The 27508-nt window shown below is 40.1% G+C and overlaps 1 protein-coding gene across 1 annotated transcript; it reads right to left on the reverse strand.

The window, feature by feature from the left end:
- Window positions 1-3484: 3484 nt before the first annotated feature.
- Window positions 3485-27029, reverse strand: LOC109483494 (oxysterol-binding protein-related protein 9-like). Its single transcript, XM_019786523.1, has 26 exons — window positions 26880-27029; window positions 24938-24988; window positions 24330-24389; window positions 23616-23694; window positions 22760-22848; window positions 22254-22358; window positions 21901-21948; window positions 21719-21748; window positions 21318-21368; window positions 20709-20729; window positions 19513-19582; window positions 19007-19093; window positions 18286-18357; window positions 15580-15760; window positions 13733-13881; window positions 10946-11085; window positions 10460-10545; window positions 9838-10012; window positions 9260-9344; window positions 8774-8884; window positions 8338-8401; window positions 7701-7841; window positions 7224-7305; window positions 6768-6856; window positions 5634-5769; window positions 3485-5239 (listed from the first exon to the last, which is right to left on the reverse strand). The coding sequence occupies exons 1-26, from the start codon at window positions 26988-26990 to the stop codon at window positions 5159-5161; spliced, it is 2394 nt and encodes a 797-aa protein (XP_019642082.1). The 5' UTR covers window positions 26991-27029; the 3' UTR covers window positions 3485-5158.
- Window positions 27030-27508: the final 479 nt, after the last annotated feature.

Consider the following 27508-nt stretch of genomic DNA (forward strand, 5'->3'; position numbering starts at 1 on the left):
ACTTGAAGATATGGAGCATAGAAACAACAATACTGCCCTAATAAGGTGAAATGCTAATTAGCTCACCTGAAGTTCCTCACCTGAAACCTACCGGTGGGCGTAGCCAAGTCTTAGTATCTTATCATAATTTACGCGGTGCCAAAAATCCCAGTCTGCTCAGGAAAAGGCAAAATACAGAGGAAAGACAACGATAAATAAAGTAAAACATGGATGGATCACGGTTCATTAGTAGTTGGGTGGTCCCTGTTGCTGAAATACTGATGTTGAACATCGTTTTCTTGTGTAGTTTGATAAATAAGGCTACACGATCAAACCACATACAAAAGTTCCCGAGAGGTACTCCGGACCCCTTGACATGACATCTTGTGGTCATGTTGTTCTACGGAATAACAGCCTCCCTTAAATTTGGGAGTAGATGGCAACCCAAGTGGGTTGTCATGTACGAGCCTTGGACGGCTGAGCTGAGCTGTCCTATGGCTTAGGAGATCACTACTTCTCTGTCTGGGAAGCTAGTGTCTCAGAAAACTAGGGCCCTTCGCGGTGCCCTTAAGGCCGGTCTGGCCGCACCAGACTGTGCCGCATGACGCCACGTAACACGATGTCACATTATATCAGAGTTATAACAAAAATCAAGCAAAATCTTCATTTATAAGTTCATTTTACCCCACAATTTCCCTGAATCCTCTAGCCCTCCCCTCAATACCGTGTTTAATATTGTTTCGGCCTCTTATACCCCAAACCCCGCCTACACCCCGGCAAATCTTTACACTACTTCCATAGGAGATATCTCTCGTTCGTGGGACTTAAGTTGGATAAATTATGTTCATATACACCTGTGCAGGTGAGTGTAATTAACCTGCATATATTAATTGTTGAATTGTTAAGCAGAAGCAAGAACAGAGGCGCAGATCATGGGAAAGCATTCTTTATTATGAAGCATAAAAGATGGACAAGAATAGAAGACAAAATATGATACATCAACAGAATCTTATTCTTACTTTCATTTTATCTATCTGTGCATTTATAATCATCACATTAATTGCTGTATACCGATAGTTTCGGAAATTCGATTGTAAGAATTGCAACAACATATATAACATAGATAGCACACACATATATATATATGCATTTCATCAACTTTGGCAACATTTTTAAATCAGCCAAGAGAGCTTGGATAAAGTTTCAGATATCATTTGTTGACTGTGAGTTTACTGTAGGCATGTGTAACTTTCTTTAGTTTACATTGCACATCGTCACATTGCTGTGACGGTTTGACCCGATTTTAATTCGGGTTTGACCATATGTACAATGGTCAACGTTTAAGTAATACAAACACTCCACTATCCTTAGGCGTAACACCACTTCCATAGAACGCATCTTTCGCTCGTGGTCCGGACACCAAAACGGCTGTTTGGGTACATTATGTTGATGTACATCTTTAACACAGGTGATTATACTTAGGCTGATTGCTAGACAGGGTAGCCATGGCAGTTTTACAACACTCCCATTCGTCACAGAATCGATATATGATTTCAAAGTGTTTACCTGCATTTTTAACATTTTACAACATCAGCATGTCCGCAGTTGCCTTGAACCTCTGCATCAGTCCCCCAGCCGGAGAAATATGTCAGATCTGGCCACGGTTTATCGCCCGGACAAGCTCGGCAATCGGCACTACAGAAACAGGCCGGGAGTGTAGTGGAATAGATTTAATAACAATACAATACCGACACAAGGGCAATTGTGACGTAAAGTTCACAATCACGACAGAGAATTAAGATAGACACGTTCACTTAGTCCACCAAGAAAAAAGTTATCAGTTGGGGAGTGGAAATGGCTCAACGTGTTATTGAGGAGTACACAACAACAACAACAACAACAAGGCATCACCGGTCATATATTCAGTCACCAACAGGGAAATTAATAAAGAAACTGTCCACAATCTACAGAAACGGAACAAATCATTTACACCTACCCCACATTGTACCTGAGCCTACTCCCTTCCGCAGCAAGGCATCTAAATTTAGTAAAATCCGTCCGGAACTCCATGGCAACACCATCAAACATGCCGCCGTCTCACCTGGCGAAACTTCCTGACCTTTGACCTAACGTCTTAAAGCGTCGCCTATATTTAACAACACGTGAAGGCACTGCAGCTTCCTGGCCTCCAGATACATAAGCTACACATATGACCGTGACACGGTCTTAATTTAGCGCCGCCCAGTGACGTGCTTTTGGTACTGCAGTCCATGACATCTCATGTTATGAAGGCTAAAATCAACACGCACTTAACCGTTAGGCGGACATAACTTGTACTATTTGGGTAATCAGGATTAAAAGACATTGTCACGGCCAACGCTCACACGGTCTTAATTTAGCGCCGCCCAGTGACGTGTTTCGGTAGTGCAGTCACTGATATCTGCCATCACAAGCAGTATGCACTTGACCGTCCGGCGAACATAACTTGTACTATTTGGATAATCAGGAGATAATAAAGACGACCGATTGTTAACCTTTGACCTGCATACCACCAGCCAGCGAAACTAAACTACGACTTCTGCCTTCAATACATCGTCAGAAACTTAAGTTTATTTTCCTCCAAACAAAGAAAATGTCACAATACGATAACTTGTTGCATAACCAGCTAGGGTAACATATGCGCAGTTGTGAAGGAAGGCTGAGGCTTTGGAAATGAGAAGTCGAGAGGTTTTCCTGGCTACGTATTTTGTAGTAAACAGGTCAGAGGTTAACAGTCGGTCGTCTTATTTTATCTATTGATTACCCAAATAGTACAAGTTATGTCCGCCTGACGGTTAGGTGCGTGTTAATTTTGACGGTAGATGTCGGTGACTGTAGTGCTGAAACCCGTCACTGGGCGGCGCTAAATTAAGACCGTCTCTGCGTCAAGTGCGTTACGTACGTGATTGCAACGTAGTTTTACAACCTGCTTACCCAAATAGTACAAGTTATGATCGCCGGACGATTAAATGCATACAGCTGGTGACGGCAGGTTTCAGCCGCTGCAGTACTGAAACTCATCACTGGGCGGCGCTAAATTGAGACCGTGACAATGTCTTTTAATCCTGATTACCCAAATAGTACAAGTTATGTTCGCCGGACGGTCATATGCATACTGCTTGTGGTGGCAGATATCAGGAGCGGCCCGGCGGGAGATGTAGGGTAGTGGCTGCAGTACCTTATCCAGCCACCGGGCGGCGCTAAATTAAGACCGTATCACGGCCAGATGCAGTCCAGTCGGATTGTGACGAGGCCAATAGCTGCAGTACCTTAACTCGGCACTGGGCGGCGCTAAATTGAGACCGTGTCAGATAGCCCAATGCATTTGTAAACGGTCGTTTCTCCCCACTCTTGTAACAGCAAATGGGTCTTTAGAAAGAGTTTTCCATAGTTTAAAATCGAATTGGTATGTTTTATTGAAGGCACTACATTTTAAACGATAGGAGAAAAACTCTCAGACAACAACTTTACAGAATAAGCCTTGTATTGAAAAGTTCCTAATTGATATTCAATACAGTAATACAATTAGTTTGACTACAAATACATAATCATAAATTTTACTTATTTAAACATTTCCTTCAAAATCGAGTAATACAGTGTCCTAGAAAATCAGCAATGGCCCTAACAATAGAATGGCAGACAACTATGTGTACATGACACTCTGTTTTTGTTCAGAGCTGTGTATATAGATGTACGACATCAATATTTTACTGTCCATGACACTTTACACATTACATTTCTACTTAATTCCGCTCAGTTAATCATAAATTGCACCAGTGGAAGTTTTAAAATGGACATAAGGTATAACCATCTGTGTTTTTAACCATCTCCCTGTTGCCTAACCCCAAACCAATACACATTTGGTGCCAAATGGCTAACTTATATGTAGCAGGCCGAAGGTAAACTTTGTTCAGACATACATGTACAAATGTATGTGGCCTAAATGCTTGGCTCTTCATAGCACTCTAACACATATATATGAGATTTTTAACATCAAAATTTTTGGCCTATTAATATGCATTTTTCTCAAGTGTGGTTCAATAATCATAAATTACAATGTGGAAGACGTACTGTAATGCTTTGTGCTTATTTCATGTAAATGTCATGAGAATTCAGACACATATGCTGATATGGTGTACCTACTTAATTTTGACGGAGATATAACCTCCAAGCAGACCATTTGGTGGCAAGACCAAAGTCCATAGACCATAGTAGCAAGACCGTATTGAATCGTAAGAAAACAATAATAACTGATACAAAGTTTTAAGTATATACTTTGATAGAATTCTAATGACACAATTATGGTCTTAAATTACATGTATTCCCTTTGTAATTTTTTTAAAGCCTTAAAAAGTACAATATATGATATTCCTCATAGCAACAACTTAATTTTCGGTATTAAAATGATCGAAATCGGAATGTCGAGGAAAAAGGGATGGGGAAACTGTTGTGATGTCCAGGAAAACTATTGTGGCTTTGTAACCTGTTATTGGTGAAAATCTGGCCAATCGTTCAGTCACCAACATTTCAAAGTTTTGAATCAGCCAATGGCAGAGCTATAAATATAAGGATTTGAAAATTGACGAATCACATGGCACCATTATATTGTATTTCATTGTTGGCTAATTATGAACCAATCACATTACCCCATTTGCAAAATTACCAGAATGTGGTGGAAATGGACCAATCACATAGCACCATCTATCTCCAAATTACCAGAATGTGGTGGAAATGGACCAATCACATAGCACCATCTATCTCCAAATTACCAGAATGTGGTGGAAATGGACCAATCACATTACACCACCTAAATAACAACAGTTACAGATTCTAAATACACTGACCAGTGTCACAATAATTATAATCTTATAAATTTTCTCTGTACAAGCTCAGAATTCTTATTCTTTCTGACACTCCCATACAACAAGCAAGATCAAAATCAGAACAAGGATGCACTTATTTGAAGTGGCATCATGCATCTGCTTTGATAGCTTGCTCATGGAAGTTTTTCAGAGACCCTTGTGGAAATAAACTGTCATTCAACCTCAGAAATATAGGCTAATATAGCAGGGAACTGACTGTAGAAATCATAGCTTTCTGCCTTCAGCACTAAATGGTTGATTGTCTTGTGTTTTCCGCACTATTGCATCTTTTCCTGCAGTTCCAGTCGTTTCTGCAAGGGGTTGTCGTAGATCCACTGTTCACCATCCTCATGGAAAAGCTGCAAACAAAAGAAGCATTTTCAGCTGCCATTTCTTCTTTAAAAAAAACTATGTAAGTACAGCTTCAAATTTCTTTAAGGTGCATTGTAAGTGTTTTTTGTGCACATTCATGACTGTATGTGTGTGAAAAAAAATCAATGTATTTGTATATGTACCTGTAAGCCAATAATGACATCTTAAGTTTCGTTCATACCAAACTAGAATACTAACTTTAAGTTATACACAAGAAAACTGTTACTCAAGCAACTGGATAGATTATGAAAAGTTGCTCTGACTCCTTGAGTAACTGATTTCTTGTGTATATCATTACCTGGATGTCTAACCTTCATCGACATACTGAGTTATCATTTCAAGGGGTTACAAGTTCAAGGTTTAAGGTTCAGAGTACCATACCTTGGTCTCCCATTTGACCCCGGCTTCTTTCCTCTCCCTGGCCTCTCTTCTCTGCCTTTCTTCCAGAAACTGTTTTGCCTCCGTGGCCTGGTCAATGTTCCTGCTGCTGAGGGAATCCGTCACTCTCTTCCAGAGTCTACAGAAAAAGAAGAATAAAGAAACATACATTAATGTTTTCCCTTGAACTTTTCTTGACAGGATCACTGTCTTAGATATTAGGACTCATCTTATTCTAACCTTATTGACAGCTTACTTCCAAAAGATGTACACTAAAGTACTTAATGTTGATGAGGTAATTCTAGTTTACTTCCCTACACTTTTTGCACGTTATGGGTTGGCCTCTGGACCAAGAGGTTGAGAGTTTGAATCCCACGACTGTTGCTGTGCACCCAGCATGTTCATAACTGTCAAGGGCATTGGTGCCTATAATGTGATATTAAGCTAAGGCTCATTGTACAACTTATTGAAAATACTGTACCTAGCGTCTGTCTTCTCTGTCACGAACAGTGGAAGATTAGCTCTTCAGTAAGCTAAAGCCGGATCAAGATTCTTGTTTCTTCAACTCTTAGATAAAAGATTCATGACAACAACATTGATGTTATGAGAATGCCGACCACCCAACCAGCCCTAAGGGCCTACACTGCCAGGCACTCAGGAGTAAGGGCTGGAGGGAGTCCGCACTGCCGATGGATAGACGGAGTAGCGGAGACCCTCAGTGCACACGGCATGACACCCCGGGAGGCCACACACCTGGCAGTGGAACTTCAACAAATTTCTTTCAAACCAGGCAGTGTGAGAAAACCAGAGGGCATACACTGTAGTTTGAAGCTAAAGGTGCCGATTGCCAAAACAACACTGAGACACCAGTCCTTTGCAGTAAGGACTGTCCAACCTTGGAACTCCTTACCCAGTACAGTTGTGAGGGCTGAAAGAGTTAACAGTTTTAAGACGAGACTAGACGACTGTGGGAGCAAGAGAAAATACCTAGAGTAAGGAGAGTGTGACTACAGGCTGACAGCCTTCTACTCTGAGGGTTTCTCAAGGTATTCTCAAGGTATAACTACATCTCCCTGCAACGCCGCACCAGGCATAAGCGGAAGGATAAAGGAAGATAAAGTAAAGATGATGACATACTTCCTGGACTCATACTCTCCCTGATCCTCCAGTTTCTGTACCTTCTTCCTCATGATCTTCATCTTCTTCGTGTCCACAAAAACCTCCTCCTGAAAAACAGAAGTAGATAATTAGCTTCGAAGTTTATCTGTGATGGTAGAAGTCATTATGAAACTGGTTTGAACTGCGATCTCAAGGACAAGAATTGGACTCATCAATGTTTGTTTACCAAAAAAACATTTTTCACAAGTTGTCGCACCATTGTTTCTAAACCAGCTGCCATGCTTACCTTAATGGCATTACTGAATCAAGAACTGGAAGGATGATTTGATGTTCAAAATTTTTTGTACAAACGTCTTTGTTCCTTGAGTAATGCCTATCAATGCCTATTGACTATTTCCATGAATTGTTATTTCATTGTCATTGGTTTCATGTCGTCTTCAAGTCCAGATTGATAAGAAAATATACACAAAGTACCTGTCCAGTTGCCCACTTGGCGTACATGACTCCGTTCCACTCCCCTTCTATCACACAGAACGGCTTCTTCTCACTCGGGCCCCTGGTGGAGAAAAGTGAAATGTCAGCAAAACGTAACCACAAGCCTTACTACCTTTCTTTAGGACTTGACTTTGAAATTCTATAGCTTAAACTAAAGGCAATTTCACGGTATCTTTTCAAATTTTTTGTGTGAAAAAGTAGAATGTCAGCAAACAGAACTATGGGCTCAAAAAAAGGGTTACATTACTTTTCTGATATACAGAGATATACTATATACGAGTGTGTTATCAAAAGAAACTCCAATAACCCTATTTCCAGCTCTGACATGTATATAGAGAGTTGTGTACTTACATGACTTCTGCCTTTATCTTGTGTTTGGACCCTCCGTAGAAAGGTTTGGTGAGGAAGTCTATGTTACAGCTGTGATATGTATATATTATAGAGTTGTGTACTTACATGACGTCTGCCTTGATTTTGTGTTTAGACCCTCCGTAGAAAGGCTTTGTTAGGAAGTCTATGTTACAGCTGTAGCCTGACTTGGCACACGTGATGGTGACTTTTCCTCCCAACTCCATCCACGGGATGGTCAGGATAGACCTGGGGAAAAACAACACAGCAGTTTTACTTCAATGTGTGGCCAGGTTGGTGATATGATGTTCTACCAGCCTAGTCCAATGGTTGGCAACCCAACCTCTGGACCAAAAGGTTGGGGGTTTGAATCCCGGCTCACCCCACATGCATACTACTGAAAAGGGTCACAGTTCTTAGGACAGGACGTTAGGCCATGGTCCACTGTTCATTGTGCTTGCATATAATTATGTAGAAAAGAGCTAGGGGAGTTTCCCCAGTACAATGAACATGTAAATACTGTAAATAGTGTCTGTCTTCTCTGTCACAACCAGTGGAAGAGTAGCTCTTCAGTGAGCTACAACAATATACATTGTAAATATGGACAGCTCTAACATGTTTCCAGAGTTTAGATGTACATTGAAGAACCTCATTTCAGAAGATATCTAATAGTAGTATTTTTTAAAGTCTTCCTCATCCACAGCAAGAAGAAAGAGCAAGTCAGATGCTAGAAAAGTTTTTTTACCTTCCATAGCCATTAGGAAATGTGACAATGTACTCTTCATCATACTTGCGGACCCAAACGCAACCTGTAGGGAAAAGAAAGCAGTAAATTAATAAAAAATCAAAATCTAATGATAATCTTGTTATCATGTTATTTGTATTGGTCATTATAACATTACTAAGTCTTACTGTATCCAAATTTTTATTGTCCTCAAAATTTTTGGGGGATAGTTGAGGCATCATTCACTAGAAAGCTTTAAACATCACTTCCAATAAATGTGCAAAGATTGGGTGTATCAGGTTGTTCGGTGTGATATAGCCAGCTGCCACCGCTCTGTTTGCCTGCAAAGTTGGTGTGTTATGCCAAAGGGCAGTTATACCGGCTATACAGATACAGATACAGATACTACATGTAGTAAACTACATGTATGTAGTGTTGCCCCAAACCATATCCTTACCTTGCCCAATGTTGTGCACTCCTATAGACAGGCCCAGGAACTTTGACTTGGTCCAGATGTGGGCATTGAAGGAGATATTCTTGTTGTAGTGTTCAGCATAGAATGCAGAAACTGCAAGAAAAAAACAAAGCATTTTAATTGACAAAACAACAAATCACAAAACCTAATCTTAATTCCTAACAAAATGTAATTAATTGATACTTAAAGTTAATCAATAGTCTGGTATAAATACACCTACTGATACTATTTAGTGGCCTTAGAAGAATTCAATACATAGTTCTTTGGTTCGTTGGTTTGGTGTGCAAATAGTGGGTGTGCATACACGTGTGTGTTTGTGTATGTTTGTGTGTGTGTGTGTGTGAGTGCATGCATGTGTGAATGAATGAATGAATGAATGTGTGAATGCATTGAGTATATGGGAGTGTCAGTGTGTATCTGAGAATGAATGTGTGAGTGAATGAATGAAAGAATGAGAGATAAACCTACTGGGAGGATGATGCGAGACTTGTTCAGCTATAAACGTCACGTTGTCTCTGGTAGCCCACGGGATGGGACCATCTGTCACCAGTTCCTAAAGAACAACATCAAAATATAAGTATTTTAATGACTATGTTTTTCCCTAAACTGTAAGGATACAGTACGTTCCTATAGCCATGTATACTAATACAATACAGGTTTCAGCTTTGAACCATTCTAAATGTACAACCGGTAGATTGTTTGTTCAACTGAATCAGTTATGAAATGAACTGTATTTTTGTGATTTATTTGGTTGCTACATAATCAAGAATTTTTTATCCTAATTGACAGACCAGTTTTAAGGACTGTTTACCATTGCAGAAGGGGTTTGACTACAACACTACCTAGAGTGCTACTATCATCTTTCCAGATGGAAGAATGCTAGTCTGTTTAACACCAATCTCTACTGTCTGTGGCTTTATCAGGGTGGATGTTTGGGTGCTGTAAAGTGATTTAATCTTGCTAGAAGGATGCCTATTACAAACTATTCAATGCTTGACATGTGAACACTGATAAACCACTACATATTCAAACAATAGCTATATTACCTGTTCCCCATCTAGGTTATCAGTTCCGAGGTCCCAGAAGCACCTGAGAGTTTCCCCTAAGATGGGGTTGTACGGTTTCTTGGCCACCGAGCCCTTCCTTCCGGCGTGGAAGGCAGACAGGTACCAGCGAATCACCTGGATCATACGGTCCTTGGGGTCCTCAAAATCTGGGATACTAGAAGGACAACATGGGATCATGAAGTAGTGGTGACAAAATAAAATCCAATTCTTAAGCAACTTCCAGATTGCTCACTTTTGTTTACTTGAATGAATGATTGAATAACTGACTGAATGACTGACTGACTGAATGAATGAATGACTCAATGAAAGGCAGCTGTTGGGCTAAAATATAGGCCAAATTCTTGCTAAGTTCTCCCTCTTTCAGATGCTGATTACCCCCAACACGTTTGGAAATCCATGCTAAAAAAGCTAAAAAAAATGCTCAACAACTTTGTATCCTATTGGCATGTTAAGGAAAAGTAGACAATGTTTTAAAAGCACAACACACAATAAACAGTTATCTAAAATCAACACAAAATAAGCACATTTTTATCATCAACATCATCATAACTCATAGAAAAAACAATCTCTCTTTATCTCTCTTTCTCTCTCTCCTTCTTACCTGGAGAAGAGGTCTGGATGTGCGAAGAAGTCTGCGTACATCTCCAACAGGGAACGCTTCTCCAGGATGAAAGTCGGAAGAACAACCTACAGAGAACAACAAAACTACAGCTCAGAGATTTCCATTTTATCAAATCCTTGCATGGCAGCACTTTTTTCTATTATCTAGTAAGAACAAAATACAGTGATTCACTTTCTCATCAGTCTGAAAAAACATAGTTATGTACCATGTAAAATGTACATCTGCTGTGCCCAAGAACCACAGGACAGAGGCAAATGGCAAGCTACTAATAAATAGATCATACCCCAGCATCAGAGTGCAAGCACGTCTATCCCTTGGTTACGGGGAACAACAGACATTAAACCGGATAGAGAGGGGGAGAGAGACAGAGAAAAAAATTACGTATTCTATCTGTGCCTCATAGTCCTAGAGGCATTTAAAACTAAGAAGGATGACTATAGCTATTAATAAATGTATAAAGCCCACCTTGGTAAGGTCCATCCCCAGTTTAACCTGGGACAGAAGGTGGGTGATAACTGACTGGTGGTTCTCCATGTTCTCTGTAGCCTCCTCCTCTCCACCACTGGAGTCAGTCACAATACAGATCCCACCTCGCATCATCACATCTGAAGGCAGACAAGCAAGCAGTTAATATACATGTACATACTCATTAGGATATTGGAGTTTTCTTAGATACAATCAGGTATTCTACCTACGTTGCTTTCTTGTTTCATAGCCTAAGTGCCATCCCAGATTTTTTTTCAGTTACAAATCAGATGGCACCCAGGCTAATGTTTCGATATCTATCAGACACCTTCCTCAGAGCTTCTGACTGGAGTGCTGCTTCTTGACGCTATATGTAGCCGATGTAGGTGGCACATGGCTACGTATAGCTACAAGCAGCAGTACTCCAGTCAGAAGCTTTGTCACATCTATGAGGAACAAGCAAGAAGTCAGTATACATGCAGAATATGCTGTATACTACTATACATCGATTCTAACATCCTAACATACGTAAACCTAAGTACAAATTAAAATACTTGCACACGCAGAAAACAAAGGGTGCACAGCTCCAAATTTGGGTAAACTAAGGTGCAAATGCACCCAGTATTTTCAGCCTTGAAGCTTAGAAATAAAGGTTTCTGAATAGTTTTCAGTGTGATTCATTCTTCCTAAATTCTGAGAGGTGCAAGTAATTTTACCTCTACCAGTGCAGGTATGCAGAAAAAGGTATTTCAAGCCCTGATGTGTCATGGCAAGATAGACATCAAGGTTCTTTTAAGATGCAAACAAAAGCAGACATTAATAATTTGTCATTGTATGCTGTCAAAATAATCATGAATTGTTTCCTTGTCAAAAGAACATTATTCACGAGCCCTGGTGTCAGTTTCTGAGGCAGCTGCCATGCTAACAGTGACGTCATTGACAGTGTTTAATTGATCATAATTAATTGGCTGTAGACATAAAGAACAGTTACTGGAAGAATGATGTGTAAGACTCGATGTTCCCTTTCATATCAGAATAGTGCGTATACTATATTTTGAGCAAACATATTTGTTCATTGAGTAATGGCTATCATGTGTACTATAATTTCATCAGGAACTGTAAGAGTTATATTTCATTGTCCTAGGTTTCATGTCATATTTAAACAGCAATGCAGTAACAGTTACTGTTCTTAATGTTAATTGTGTGTGTGCTCCATTTTCATGAATAGTTTTATAGGTCAATGATTTCATTTGCATACATCTGTAACTGTTGAAAGGACACTGATAGAATACTGTCACAATTAACAATTTGAAAGCAGAACAAGCTAAACTAGGTACACTTCCCCATTCTACTCTACTGTATATAAAATAAATACAGGATATCTTTGACTAGTACATACATAACATACATGTATAACTCAGAGGGTTAAGTATAATTATTTACCACACACTGACAATCTTATATGCCACTAATCTAATATGTCACTAAATTTAGTTTGCCATAGAATACCTTAAGTAAACTGCATTTTCAAGCAGTAAGTATAGCGATATCAAAAATAATCAAATCCCTCTTAATACTATAATAGATGTTGAATATGAGAAGTTTTTTAAATTGAAATTATTTTAAAGAACACTGTTATCTTTTTAAAACAAATACACTGTTCCTGTAGATACCATATGTTGTACCTTGTGCCATTGTTGTGCAATTAAGTTTATATAAGGCAGGGTAAATCCCTGGAGATTTGAAAGAGTTCTGGGAAAGAGTTTCACAGCTGCTGACACGTCAACCTTTTCAAAACAAACTTTGCTCATTCAATCAATACTTCATGGCATCAGAGGATATGGTTTCAACAATGTCTGTTGGTCTGCAAACATGATAACTAGAGGGAATATTTTACTAATTTCCTTATTATATTTCAGTTATCAGAGACTTGTAGTAAAGCAAAGAGGTTGTAACCTCTTTGGACAAAAGAAGAAAGAAGTGCCAAAATCTGGAGAACAATCAGTATTTGGACACAGGAATTTATTGACACAATGCATGCACTGTATCTCTGTTGTGTTGTGCCTTTATAGAAACTGTTATGTTTAGGTTAACTATAGAGCATAGAACCTTTGGTATGATAGAGGATTTAAGTTCTGCTTTGTAATCATAACATGACTACCCCATACTACATACATGTATCTTTTGTGTAAGCTTGTCTAATAGTACATGTATGTTTATTGATGAGAGTGGCAGTGTACTATGCTAGATGTTACACATAGAACTGTACAATTGTCATGTCAAGTTTACATACAGTAACCATTTACTACAATACCATAGTGTGACATCTACAAGTCATAGAAGCTACTAGTATCTCACCTGGATTCTCCTCGTATATGCCATGGGTTTAGATCCGGACTTTTAAGTGTGTATTTGCAGAAAGTATTTCAAAATTGCAGAACAAAATTTTGACTCTTCTGCAACATTGCAGAGCACTGAAAAAAGTATTTCGACCACTGATACCAGTAGTCTTTTGAAAAGGTAAGCAAGTCTTGTAGTATGTTTGTTGTTTAATAGCAGTAAATGTCATACATTGTACCTGGTACAATTATCATGCAATACAGTGTTCATAACCAATGTAGATTGCTAAGCCACCTTATATGTTGCTGTAATGTTTTGTCAGCAGGGCAAGCCCTTTGTAATAGTCACAGGCTAGTTGGGCTGCCCTAGCTGTGAAGGTTGAACAGCCAAACTGGTAAATAAATAAATAACTGCAATACCATAGTGTAACATAGAAGACATTCTCACCTGGGTTTTCCTTGCCAGGTGTAGCCCCTGTCACCGACACTTCAGGTATATTCTCCTTCTCCTCCTCCTGCAAGTCTTGGTCAAGTTTCTTCACCGCATCATCGTGACTCAAGGAGTCTTGGAAGCTATTTGGCAATCGGCTGTGAGAAACAGAGAGAGCAACAATAGGTGGTCAGAGTTGTTGACTTAGATTCTGAAGGTTCTGGGTTCAAATCCCTGGCAGGTTCCTTTGTTGTGTCCTTGGGAAAGGCACTTTACACCTATTTCCTGACTTGACTCAGACTCAAGAGGTTGAGGGTTCAAATCCTGCCCGATGCCGCCGATCTTGTGTCCTTGGAAGACACTTTACACCTATTTCCTCACTTGACTCAGGTGTAAATGAGTACCTATCTTCAGTTAGGGACGTCCAGAGGTCCTGTGTTTAAGTAGAGTCACATATATACGTACACACTTATCAAAAAGAGTAGGGGACCTTCCCGGTGTGAGTGGCTCAAACCTTACAGTCTGGTCTCAGGGTTGACATCTTGAAAAGGTGATATAGTCACTTGTTATAATGTCACCAATCCTTCCACAAATGTGGTAAATCTTCGTAAAATAGAGAGAGCGACGCCGGTACAGGTAGAGACATCTTGTTTCACACATCTGTTACTAAAAACGTCACACCCTTAACACGTCACAGAGGTGGCTACAAATGTGGTAAACTGAAACTCTTCTCCTCAAAGCCAAAAACAACTTTCCTTTTCAAATTTGACTGAAATTTTCCTGTTCCAATCTAATTTATTAACTCACTACATGTCTACCATATAGTAAAAATGTAGAAAGGTATGAATGGGGTAGTTAGACAGTAGTTAGAGAGTTGTGGTAACCCCCAAGGGACCCTTGTGTAGTGATGCATACAGAAGTTGGACCATGTGACACATGGCTAGGAGTGTGTTGTAGCCTAAGGCGATGTGTCATGTATTGTTGTCAAACTGGTTATTGTCTGTTGTGTGTTTATAGTGGACGGTACCATTGTGAAACACAGAAACTAGCTATTATATATAGCATTACTATTAATGGTGTAATGTACTTTTAACTGCAGTTTTACAAAGCTCTACCCAAGTTAACCATCATTACACAGTTTTTAGCACATGTTAAACGCATGGCTAGGAGTTAGTTGGAACTGTTGTCAGACTAGTTATTGTTTGTTTATAGTGGATGATACCATTGTGAAACACGCAAACTAACTATCTAGCATTACTATTGATAGTATATGTACTTTTGGTACATGTACTTTTCAATGCAGTTTTACACTGTTTTAAATAACCATCATTTTACACAGTTTTTTTGCCTTTTTGCTTTCTACTTTGTTGCTCTTTCCTAAAAGTAAGTTGCTGTTTGTTGGTAATGGAGTACACCATTGCTCACATACAGAAAGGGGGATGCAATACCCAGTTATCATCTTTAATAAACATTTTACACACTCAGTTTACAATGTAAGTACACCATGTTTAACACATGGAAACTTGTTCTATTCTAGTCTCAGGCAATGTGTCACATGCTGGCATTGTTGTCAGACAGGTTGTTGTTTGTTTATAGTGGACCATTCCATTCACTCTGTTAAATAGGAGACAGAGTATCTGTAGTGCATGGTAGTACACTGAAGGCTTGATACTTTTAGCATTGTGAAGCATACTGAAACTTTTCCCTCTGGTACAACCTTATTCTTAACAGACAAATCAAATTCAAGGAGCAAGGAGCAGTGCTAAGGAACAGTGCATTAGAATAGAGCTTGGGGAGCTCTCCTATCTAGGAGACTTCTCCGGGAAAGGTTTCCCTCTGTTACTAGCTAGAACAGTGCCTCCTACCTGGGAGATTTTTCTGGAGAAGCCTGGTAGAACTCGTCTGCATCAAAGAAGTCCTCATCCTCGCTGCTAGAATAGGATGTCTGTGGCAGGACAGGAACTTGGAGAGCCAGTGTGACGGCAGGACCGTTGATAGGAGTTGTGGGGTGGCTGCTGGTCTGGGTGCTGGTGTCTACTGGCAGCACTGGAGGCGTAATACAACCATCAGTAGAACATTCATCAATCAATGATTGGTTTGAAAGGTAGCAAACACGTAACTCCAAATCTGCAAAGTCCACTGTACACCTTGATCACAGAGTGTCCTAGTCTCACAAGAACACAAGACTAGGTTAAGACTTGTGAAGCTCTTCTGGCCTCCTGCCTCCTTGCAGAGTAGGGTGAGTGGGGGGTACGTGTTTGCTACCTTTCAAAACAGTCACTGATTGATATATTAAATGACTGATTATGTTGAGCTACACAATGTCTGTATGACACATTGAACCTGTACCAGTGACTCCTGACAATACAGCTTGCATTCAATATAAAACAATATAGCTGCTGTTACATGTACAGTACCGTTCGCGTTATAGTTACCCTAACGGCCGTTACTAACGCGTTTTTTTTCCGTTACTTTTCCGTTACTTTTCCGTAAGTTTTCCGTAACTTTCGCGTAAGTTTTCCGTTACTTTTCCGTTACTTTTCCGTTAGACTTCTGCATTCATATGCAGGCCGCGGTAACATCACAGAATAATGGGAGGAGTACTAATTTACCTCATGCGGGGCGGGAAATTACCGATACACACCGCTGGAACAGCGGAAGGAACGTTGATCTAGCCTGCATTTTACTATATTGTAACGTTTAAAACGTTTTACGATCACCGGCGCAATTCAATTAGATAGACATTTTCTTTTGTCACTGTTGCCCAGGCAAGCGTTTCTATAGTTTGTCAACTTTGGTTTGCTGTTTTTCTCTGTTAACTTATTTTACCACCGAATAAGCAAACCTACAATGTAGATGATCTGAAGTTATAAATGCCCCGGTCCGCCGTACATAATAGGCGGCGGGCGTGAGGTAACGTTAGGGATGTGCAAAAACATCGTGGAAAATTCCTATAACACTCGAAAAAAGGCAGCATATTTACACGTGCCCACCAACATTTTTATGGCTAATTATTGACCAGTTTTGGGGAGTTTTGTTATGTCCTTGGAGTTTTGTTTAGAGTGGGACGGAAAGCCGTGCCGCCACTCCGACTCCATGCACTTCCGTGTTACATTACGTTGTATGTGACCAACAAAATTACGCCAAAGGCACCACAAATCCACATGTACATATATTTTTTTCCCGAAAATTCTTTTGAGTACGCATTTCGTCACTAGGATGTTGCTAATTAGTCGTAGAAATAAGGTAGAAACCAGCGTAAATGTGGCTCTCTCGAGATCATTTCGCGCGGGGAAGGGCGCCCCAGCATGCAACGGGCTTCGTTCTAGCCAATCACAGCGCAGGTCATCTAAGGTGAACCAATCAGAGCGTAGCTACTTGCATATTATAATGAGCATGCTGCAGCGGCCAGGGCGACCGGCCCTGAGTGCGCGGGAAATGTGTTTTGCAACTATATTTTTACGGGGATTTTCTGACGTTTGACGCTGACTTTGGCACGATATGATCGCACTACCATGTACACGCTACCGTAGGCGGCAAATGAGTGGTCATTTTTATATAATCGTCGAGAAATTTTGGCGTTATGCACCCGGAAGTGAGCCGATCTCAGTTTGCGTTCCCTCGATTTTTGACAGTTTCCCCCCTCAAAATAAGAAACGAAACTACCGCTATTAAATAGAACCATGTATTACAATTATCATTTCCACATGATAGATCTATTATATATTCCTTTATTACCTATGATATCATCATGGTTGTGGAAAGTCCTCAGCTGGCGAACCGAGTCCTTGCGCCGGGAGTGACGGTACATTTTACCGTGAGTATTAAAGCCGCTAGTACTAGTAAGCCGCGCGCCTTACAAAAATTATAATAATTTTCTTTTGTGTCAAAAACCGCCGTGAATTTAAGGCATGAGTTACCGATTTATATTTCTTCTACGGCAGATATTTCTTGTTTCGTCACGTCCCATGACGTCCTGTGAGAGCGGTAGTCCGCCGCTGGTACAAAATGTACAAGACATCGTCTGCCCACTGCTACACTTTGTTGACATACATTGTATTACACAACGTAATTTTCCGCTAGAAATAACTATAGAATAGCATTAAAAGATAGCACAATTCGCTTCACACAGTCGACACATGGATAAACCACAAAGTTATTTTACGAATCACATGTCCACTTGCCTCTGGTGCTGTTATTTTTCAAGGGGCAACATCGCAACACATTAGCGGACGCCCCAGGAGGTGGCAAATTGCTATTGTCTTGTCGGCGCGCAAAACAAACATGAAATCCGACCCTATCACATTAACGCAAACGGTAACGCGTTAGAAATAATTTCTGACGATTTTCTAACCATTTTCTGACGAAAATCTAACCAAATACTGACGATTTTCTAACCATTTTCTGACGAAAAAATAACTCGTTAGTAACGGGATACCCGGTTAACTATAACGCGAACGGTACTGTAGTCAATACATTCCGTACATCTCGTGTGTATTTGCAAATCAAAGAATTTGTGAAAGCCTGAAAGCGAGAACCGAGGAGGAGTGGTTTTGTGCAGCCTAACTTACAGACAGGTGCATTATTCCCGTTAGTCTGGGTGCCAGCCTCCACCTGCAGGCCTTCCAAACCCTGCCCATAGTCTGGCACAGGCACCACAGGGGACGGCGAAGGGTAGAGAGAGATAGAGAGAGAATCACAGAGACATGAGTATGAACTTTTGAAACATTCTTTGCGGATGTGACGTGAAAACTCTGCCTATTTCAGAGGTCTGAAGTTAGAATTTGGGCTGCTTGTTGATGGTTTCTATATAGTAATTGTTTAGTACCAAGTAACAAACTCAAAGCCTCAATGGTCCCTTCTACATGGAGAGTTTGATAGGATTGTTGTGAAAACTTCCAAGGGCAAAATTATAGCAAAAAGAACAGTTTTGCATGAAACCATAGCATAGCAACATTGTCTTCATGTGTCAGTTCTGGATATGATAGAGACTATCCAGAACCGTGCCTGATCCTGACCTGACCCTAACCAATTCAGGCATACAACTAGATAGGCATGATTCTGGATATGATAAGCCTGTTGTACCTAAACCATCCCTACCTGTCATCTGCCCTCCTCCCTCCTCAATGATTACTGAACCATCCCTACCTGTCATCTGCCCCCCTCCCTCCTCAATGATTACTGAACCATCCCTACCTGTCATCTGCCCCCCTCCCTCCTCCATAGTTAGTGAACCATCCCTACCTGTCATCTGCCCCCCTCCCTCCTCCATGATTACTGAACCATCCTTACCTGTGATCTGCCCCCCTCCCTCCTCCAAAGCTTCAGTAGCCTGCTCCAGGCTGGCCGTACTGTCTGATCCAGAGTTACTCAGCTGATCTGGAAACAAGAAACAACATGGGTCAAGTTAGTCTTGCTTGTTTGTTTGTTTTGCATGACTAGTAATCTGTCTTTCTATAGGCATAACATGTCACTCAAGTACAGTAAGTAGAAGTTGTGTAAGACCGGACTGCAAGATTTTTCAATCACTCAGTCACACCAGCCTGAGGATGGATCCCTACTCTGAAGCTGGTGTGTTACGCCGAAGGGCAGTCATACCAGCTATACACTCAGATACAGGTACTCTTTTTAACATGTATGAGGTCTGGCTTTGCTCAAACATGGGACCTCTGGCTTTATTATATTATGTCCCATTCAAGAGGGCACCCCTAACTGAAGCTATGTACTCATTGTTCAGTTTAATAGCAAAGCTGGATACTGTGTTACAGTGTACAAGTACAAAATGTAACATGTCTTACCTACGCCTCCAGTGTTGGTGATATCCTCTGTTCCTGGGACTCCATTCATTGTTGTCAGCCTTCCAGAGTCCTTTTACATCAATGAGGAAAAAAATAGATGAGTTTGAGGTCTGACGATGGCTTGTTTGCTTTTTTGCAAGGAGCGAAACTTCAAATACTATGCCAACTGGTAGAACTACAGCAATCAGCTACAAGCAGCGGCACTAGATGTACTGTAGAAATCTAGGCACAGAAAAGCCCAAACAAAAAACTGAAAAAAAAGTCCAAACACAAAACTGAATTGAAAACAGATCAGAACAACAACAGTGTAAAAAATAAAAAGAAGCATAGTGTTTAACTCAAATGTGAAGTGTTCTTTCACAGCTTTGAGAGCATGATCTGAATTAAATTTGAAAATTTACACAAAAATATCAAAATACCTTCTTAAAAAATGTTTAATTTTGATTTACGAAAATATTTATACAGTACATGGGGCACAACTTTTTGCAGGCAATGATACAACTTTTCTTCATCATGGAAACTCACAATTTAAAAAAAAGGAAAAAAGTTATAGAAATTGAATCTGAACAATTTTGTCTGTGACCCAAACTTGCAGGACCAGGCCAGGAGTGTGTATGTGGTGTAGGTGGCGTGTGGCTGCCTGGAGGCCATTCTGGTTAGTTCTTGGTAATACCCCTTCACGGTCCCTCATTCACCAATTTTCATTTAAAATTTGTATCATGCAAATTCCTTGTTTTGTACATTATGATTTCAACTTTGAATGGATTATGATCATTTCATTCCATTAATTCATACACATCTTGTATGAAATCCAAGCTCATTTTAGACAATTTCTTGTTTTGAGTTTTTAGAGCTTTACTGATCTCTTATTTTGAGTTATCACAGTTGAATTGAAATGATTGCTAAATTGTTCGCATGCATCTATCAAATAATAGGTGTTTTCTTTATCAGCAAACATTGGGAATTGTTCATACCTGTACCTGTTAGATTAAACTAAACAAATTGGAATCATTCGAAATTGGAATCAAGATGCCAACTCAGTTATAGGAAGACAAAAAACTAACCAGGATGGCTCCCAGATACATTAAAGCTTTGTAAAGTTTCTGGTTTGTGTAAAAAAAAAATCACACGACACGACAAAAAATCACGACCACCGATTCTACACACACGATACCATATATGGCAGCGGACCGTACCATGTGTTCGACACAGGCGTACTGTGGGGGGGATAAAAAAACAGGTTCAGCAAAATCAGAACCATTAAAAATCATTGATCAGAATCATTAAAAATCATTAATCAGAACCATAATTTGCATAAAAATCAACATCATCACTGAGACCATTTCAGCAACGTCAGAATCAGAAAAAAATTATCAGAAGAGTGGATTTTTCACTGCTAAGGCAGTGCATTATTGCTAGAAAAAGCTGGAAATCACAGAAAAAATCAGTCTGAATAGCAGTTCAATAACTACAAAGCCAAAAGAATCAGCAGTAGAGTATGTAGATATCAGGACATTTCTCTAGACAATTATGTCCAGAAATTCAGTGATCACCCAGAAATCATGGCTAGCTAGTGTAAGTTGACAGTTGGCTGATTTGCCTACCAATGATTTGCACATGCCTTCAAATGATTTATTCATGTACATGATGGAAACAAAGCAGCGATTTCTCAAATTGCGAGGACAGAAATCAAAGGAGTATCATTGGTGAAGTCTTGAACCTCTGTTACACATACATGTGTAAACAGGGTAATAGGTATTTCTAGTCGGAAAATGGTGGAAACACAAAACTGTAAGTTTTTTTACCTTGGCCACCTGCATGAGGACTATGCTGTGTTTAATGGACTCCAACATGGCCTGGGAACAGAAATCATGTTAGGTTAACCTTCTCCCTGCTGACTAACCCCATAACCAGTACTAATTTGGTGCCAAAAGGCTACCTTAGCATTGTGAAGTTTAACCTGTTCGCAGTAGCTACATGTATATGGTTTATGTGTGTTGATAGTTGAAATTATACAGATCGAGTTTAAATACATGTATATGAATACGACTGTCATCTTAAAAGAGACTTAGAAGTGCTATTGGTATCAGTGTATCTATCACAATACATTACAGGGCTTGGGCAGGCACATATACATTCTGCAGACATGCTGACATATTGGCACACATAGACGCAGCATGTGTGGACCTACATGTACTGTACTCACATTTGAGACATCCACCAAGCTTTGCAGTCTCTGATGAAAGAAAAAAAAGGAGACTTGATTAGAAGAGCACTTTGAAGACAGAAAATGTAGAACACATAGCTGTCACATGATATTTGACAATCTTTTAAAGAAAGTCTCAAGAAGCCAAGTTTGTGTAAAGAAATTATAGAACAAAGTTTTACCTTCTTTTCCTCCTCATCCTCACAGGCGTCATTCCTGGCCTCCAGAGCCTGAGAATGGTAAAAAAAAAAGAAGCAATCAAAACACTGAATCACTCCAAATCCCTAAATCTTGCCTGGGCATATCATCTCATGAGATCCACAATCGTCATGACCTTTCTTTCATGTGAAATCTAGACTTATTCTTGTCTCATCTTCCTTGTACAAAGTGGTATTTTCGTGGTATTCTTTTGTAGAACCTTTTCAACAAAACAGACACAGCACACCTTGGTCTGTTTGATGAGAATCTGTAGATAAGTTTAGGGGTTAAAGGTAAGGGTTTAAGGGTTGAAGGTCAAGGGTTAGAGTTAACCCACCTTAGTCTGTTTAATAAGAATCTGCAGGTAGGCGTCGGCCTCCATCAGTTTGGTGTCGAAGTCAGCCGTGGTGGTGATGGGGTGAGAGGTCACGCTGCTCGTGTACTGGAGGGAGAAACAGAAACATCAAAAACACAGCGGTGCACTCAGGCCATAAAATCCGTTTTTCTGTATACACCTACACGTGCTGACTGTACGTGTGTTATACTTGTAGACAAAACCAAATTACAGTTAGCAGGCAACAGAGGTTGTGGTGAGCCGTGGAATCTTGGATGGAGTTTATCAAGGACATCAAAATGTATGGCCTGTTGAGTCGTGTGAAGTCAATGCTGTGATTTCTAGAGTGTACTGTATGTACATGAAGACTTACACCAGAAGTCTTGTCAGTGATGGTGAATAAGTAGTTGGTATGTCTACAGTATAACACTAATAGTTACTACAAGACCTACACTAGGAGACTGAGTGGTGGTGCATACTGTTATATATGTCTACAGTGCAACACTTACTACAAGACCTACACTCATAGACTGGGAGTGGCGAGTGATGGTGTCCTCCAGTGCTGAGATCCAGTGCTCCCTCTCGTCCGCATCTCTAGCTGCAGAAGTAAGAAAACAACATTCTTTACACCTGTGTGAATGTACTATGCTTGTACTATAACATCACTCAATAAAGTCAGCTAACATAAACTAACAGACATCAGTCTACCTCTGACTACCATAATGTTTACATGGTCAGAGGCCTAGCTAAGACTGTAACCAAGACAAGTTACTCTTCAAGATTTTTTAAAAATGTATGGATAACAGAAAAGAAATTGATGTACAGTTGTACAAAAAGAAGAAGTTAGCTTCCACATACCAAGAAGACAAGGTAATTACAGCACTGGCTAGCTATAAATGGTTTTTATTGTCCAAACAGTACCCATGCAGTCGCAGCCTTACGGCTGAATTGATGCAGGGTATCACACAATAAGCAATACAAATCACAACAATTACAACATTCAAATAATACAAATGATACACACAGTCGCAAGGGGCTGTGCGGCTGCCATTCGGCGCCACAAGATGACCTCAATACGACTTTCCCCAACTGAAGTTAGGTACCCATTCACACCTGGGTGGAGTGAGGAAATTCGTGTAAAGTGCCTTTCCCAAGGGCACAACGTCGGGGCGCATGTTCAGACATGTACTGGGTACGACTCGGAATCGAACCCGGGTCTACCGGTTCACAGTCTATTGTTCTAACCACTACACCACCCGACGCCACACTATAGCCAAGCTCTGTTTTGTAGTGCCAGATAATGGCTGACAGTTAGTTGTAGTCATTTCTACAGAGTTCCAGTTTACATGTATTGTCTGAACTTACCCTGGAAGTGGAAGGTCTTTCCATCACAGCTGATGGTGAAAGTACTGTCATCTTCATCATCGATCCCTATCACTGCACCCTAAGCAAGAAATAAAATTGGGAACTGCCATGTCAGTGTTTGTATTCATATGCACATATCAGAATATGTGAATTTTTTTAGTCCTTGTCACCATGTAAACACCAACCCGATTCTGGCCACTTTGCGTACATCTCTGCAATGTTAATGTTGGCATGTGAATTAAGAATTGAAATTTAATTTAAGAAATGCCGCCAGCACATTGCACTTCATGTTACTTCTCTACATAGAAACCCCTCAACACTTAGTACATAAGACCTCAGTCAAGACCTTAGTACATATTAAGACCTCAGTCAACCCTTATACCCTTATGATATACATGTACAATGTATATCATAACCCTCTCATTGAGATCAAACCCCATAACCAATAGAGAATTGGTAGCCAAATAGCTACTTTGTGCAAAAGTTAACCTTCTCCCTACTGCCTAACTCTGTAACCTACGGAGAATTTGTAGATACATTGTAAATAGCTACTTCAGTGTACCAAAGGTTAACCTTCTCCCTGCTGCCTAACCCCATAACCAATAGAGAATGGATTGGTAGCCAAAGAGCTACTCCAGTGGCTTCTATAAAATAAAGGAATAAAGAAACCAAAGACCCAGCCACCTCCGAAGGTTTTCCATGGTTTTGTCCTACCGCGAATTTGTGGCCAGGGTCGTACACGTTGGTTTTGTCCTCAGTACCAATGCTGGCCCCCTGATGAGGAAAAGTTAGGTTTTGATAGAAATTTCACACAAAAGTAATCGCGGTACACTTCTATTTCATAGACTTTACATGTTAGAAACATGTTTTCAACTGAATTAAACTACTCTGGTGGACCTGATACCAGAAATATGTATTAATTTGTCTGAATGAATTTGATTGATTGATTAATTGATTGATTGGTTGATTCAATGATTGATTGATTGATTGATTGATTGATTAAGTGAACGAATCAATGCCTTTATTGATTGATTTATTGAATGAATGGTTGGGTGTTATTTCATTAAACAACTTACAAGGCAGTATTTCTTTCAAGTCTTGTTCTACATAATCACCAAGCAGATCCTTGGTGGCTGCAAAAGACAGTACCAAATTGGCCAGACAGTGGCATTATCCAGACAGTTATCCATTGATGGACATTCCTCTGTTCAATGGATACTGCCTTGCTACCATATGATCTGCTTGGAGATTAGTTCTACACAGTTCATCAGTTATGCCCTACAAACAAACAAACAAACAAACAAACAAACAAACAAACCCACCTTGAGGCGAACACAGCCCCTCCTGGCTCCTCGCATCATCTTGTCTTTGGACTGGAAATGATTGGAGGAGGAATGCAGGTTAAACAAGGAGAAGTCGTAGACATCATCCCTCCATGAAATAGCTTGTTATTTTGTAATCTTTTGGTGTATTTCAATAGAGATATTATGAGTCAAACTGTTATAGAGTTTGCGAATATACTACTGGGGATGGTACCCAGGCTACATTTGCCTGTACATGTAGGTCAATGACCAGACAAATGACCTGCAGACCAGACAAACAAGATTTATTTTCCTGCAGACTCTATAGGGGTAAAAATAGATAGGGCTGCCTGGGTCTGACCTACCAGCTGGAGGTATAAACAAAAACACTCTGTCCCAACTTTTGGGTCAAACAGACCATCCTATTATGAAGTAGGGGTGAAAAAGTGAAAATCCTTTTAAATCAAGCAATAAAAATATGCGACAACCTGCTAATGCACTCCAAAACACAAAGAGACTCAACAACTACCCACATACCAAAAATCATACCAAACCATCCCCTAGATTTTCCAAACATTCAACACAAAAAGTCCAACATTAAACATTTTGTAAATATCAAACGCAAACAGCTAGGGGACCCAAATTTAAACCACTAAACCATGGTAATAACAACTACATGCTACCTTAATATCGCACAAACAGTCCATAATGCGAAAACAACAGAATAAAAAAATTAAACTGCAGTACCAAGGTCAATCACCAGGGGCTCAAAGTCAACCTACACAATCTCCAAGGCCCCATCCATCAATCTGCCAAATATCGTACAGTTCCTTCTCACCGATCTTCAGATATCAGACCAAACATGAAACGGAGTAAAAACAGTACCCCCATTTTCATGGAGGGTAAATACGACCACAGTGTAACAGTTGGGGGTTTATAGGTGCTACCAACTAACCCGGCCAATGGGTCTAGACCTTTTCGCCGAGCGGTTAGAGTGTTGGCATATGGACTGGTTCCCCGGTTTGGTCATGGGTTCGAACCCCGGCCTGGGACCTGTGGGTTTTTATCTGTTTCTTCTGGCTCCTCCTGTTTCTTACAAACAGGTTTCTGGCAGAAACAACCTGCTTTCTTGTCGTATGGTGGTGGATTGTAACAATAACTCATGAAATATATGCAGCTGCAGTAGTTGTATTTTTTCATTGTCAACAATTTTTTCATCATCACTATTACTTTTGCATTGTAACTCAATTGCCTTGAACTTTGGCCTCATACCAAATATGGGTTACACCAGAGGCGAGTTCTCAGGTTCATGGTTTCAAGTGACTCAAATACTTACAAAATGGTTTCAGAGATGACTTAAATAGAAAACACAACGCAGAAGAAATGATTATCTAGTATGAAGGGTTTAACAGACATATCTGTTGATCTGTTTACCTACTTCGAACTCATAATTTGATAATTTTCTTGTAAGTGACACCACAAAATAATATTTACTAGTATCATGGCCACAAACTCTGCTGGAAAAAACGTGAAGAAATCGGGCAAATTTGTCTTCTTCTTCCTTTTTTTGGCAATTCATACAACAAAGAACGTCCCTTGTTTAATTCTCTTGTTGTTTCGAATCAATTTCAATGTAGTGTCAAGTATCAATTCAGAAAATCTGTGCTGGCTGACATTAAAGAATCCACGCCCCCCAAAATAAACAGATATAGCCTCAAAGCAAGGACTTATTATAGTATCCAGAACCGTGCCTATCTATTTCTATGCTGAATGGGTCAGGGTTAGAATCAGGCAAGATTCTGGATAGTCTCCGCGTATCCAAGAACGTAAATATTTTCCCCATGAACGATAAATTTTCTGGACACGCGTGGACTATCCAGAACCATGCCTGGGAATAGCCCTGGATAAAGCACGGTTCTGGATACACATATAGTTGTCATGCTTTCCATAATGTTCAACTTACCGTGTAGTAGGATAGCAGACCGGTACTGTCGTCCAAAACGAACCAGCGGTACTGCCAGCCCTTCATAACGTTGGTCCATTTCGACAGCGGTCCTTCCATTGTCACCGCCATGTTGGAAATACACTGTAGGATGCTGAATCGTCTCGCACCGGAGTTTTACCGTGCTGCGTTTTTGGGCAGTGCAAGGGCGACCCCTAGCGAAATAGGTCTAAAGCGCAAGATGCGTAGCATTATTCTCATTCTACTCTCCAAGCAGAGGTTTGGGTTTTGGCTTACCGGTATTTTGGGCGTGTTTTAGGCTTTTATATCGGGGTTTCTGTTTTGTACTGCTTTTTTTGACGTAAAAGAACTGTCTAAAAAAGAAAGACCGATAAAAAAAGCATAAAACACGCCAAAAATAAGCCAAAACCCAAACCTCTGCTTGGAGAATGTTCTCACCCCATTCTACGCACTCTTGTACTAGGTAGTTAGCCTTATGGAACTGTAGTTTTGTACCAGCATTTACCATACTTTTACTGTTGTTGTGCAATAAAGTTTTTGTATTCAATATTCCCATTGGGAATTTGCTTGCACTTGACAGAGCAATTTCCTTGCTATAAAAGATGAGACTTTCATACTATAAACAACAT

This window comes from Branchiostoma belcheri, unplaced genomic scaffold (genome assembly GCF_001625305.1).
Source record: "Branchiostoma belcheri isolate BF01 breed outbred unplaced genomic scaffold, Haploidv18h27 scaffold65, whole genome shotgun sequence".
Classification (NCBI taxonomy): Eukaryota; Metazoa; Chordata; class Leptocardii; order Amphioxiformes; family Branchiostomatidae; genus Branchiostoma; species Branchiostoma belcheri.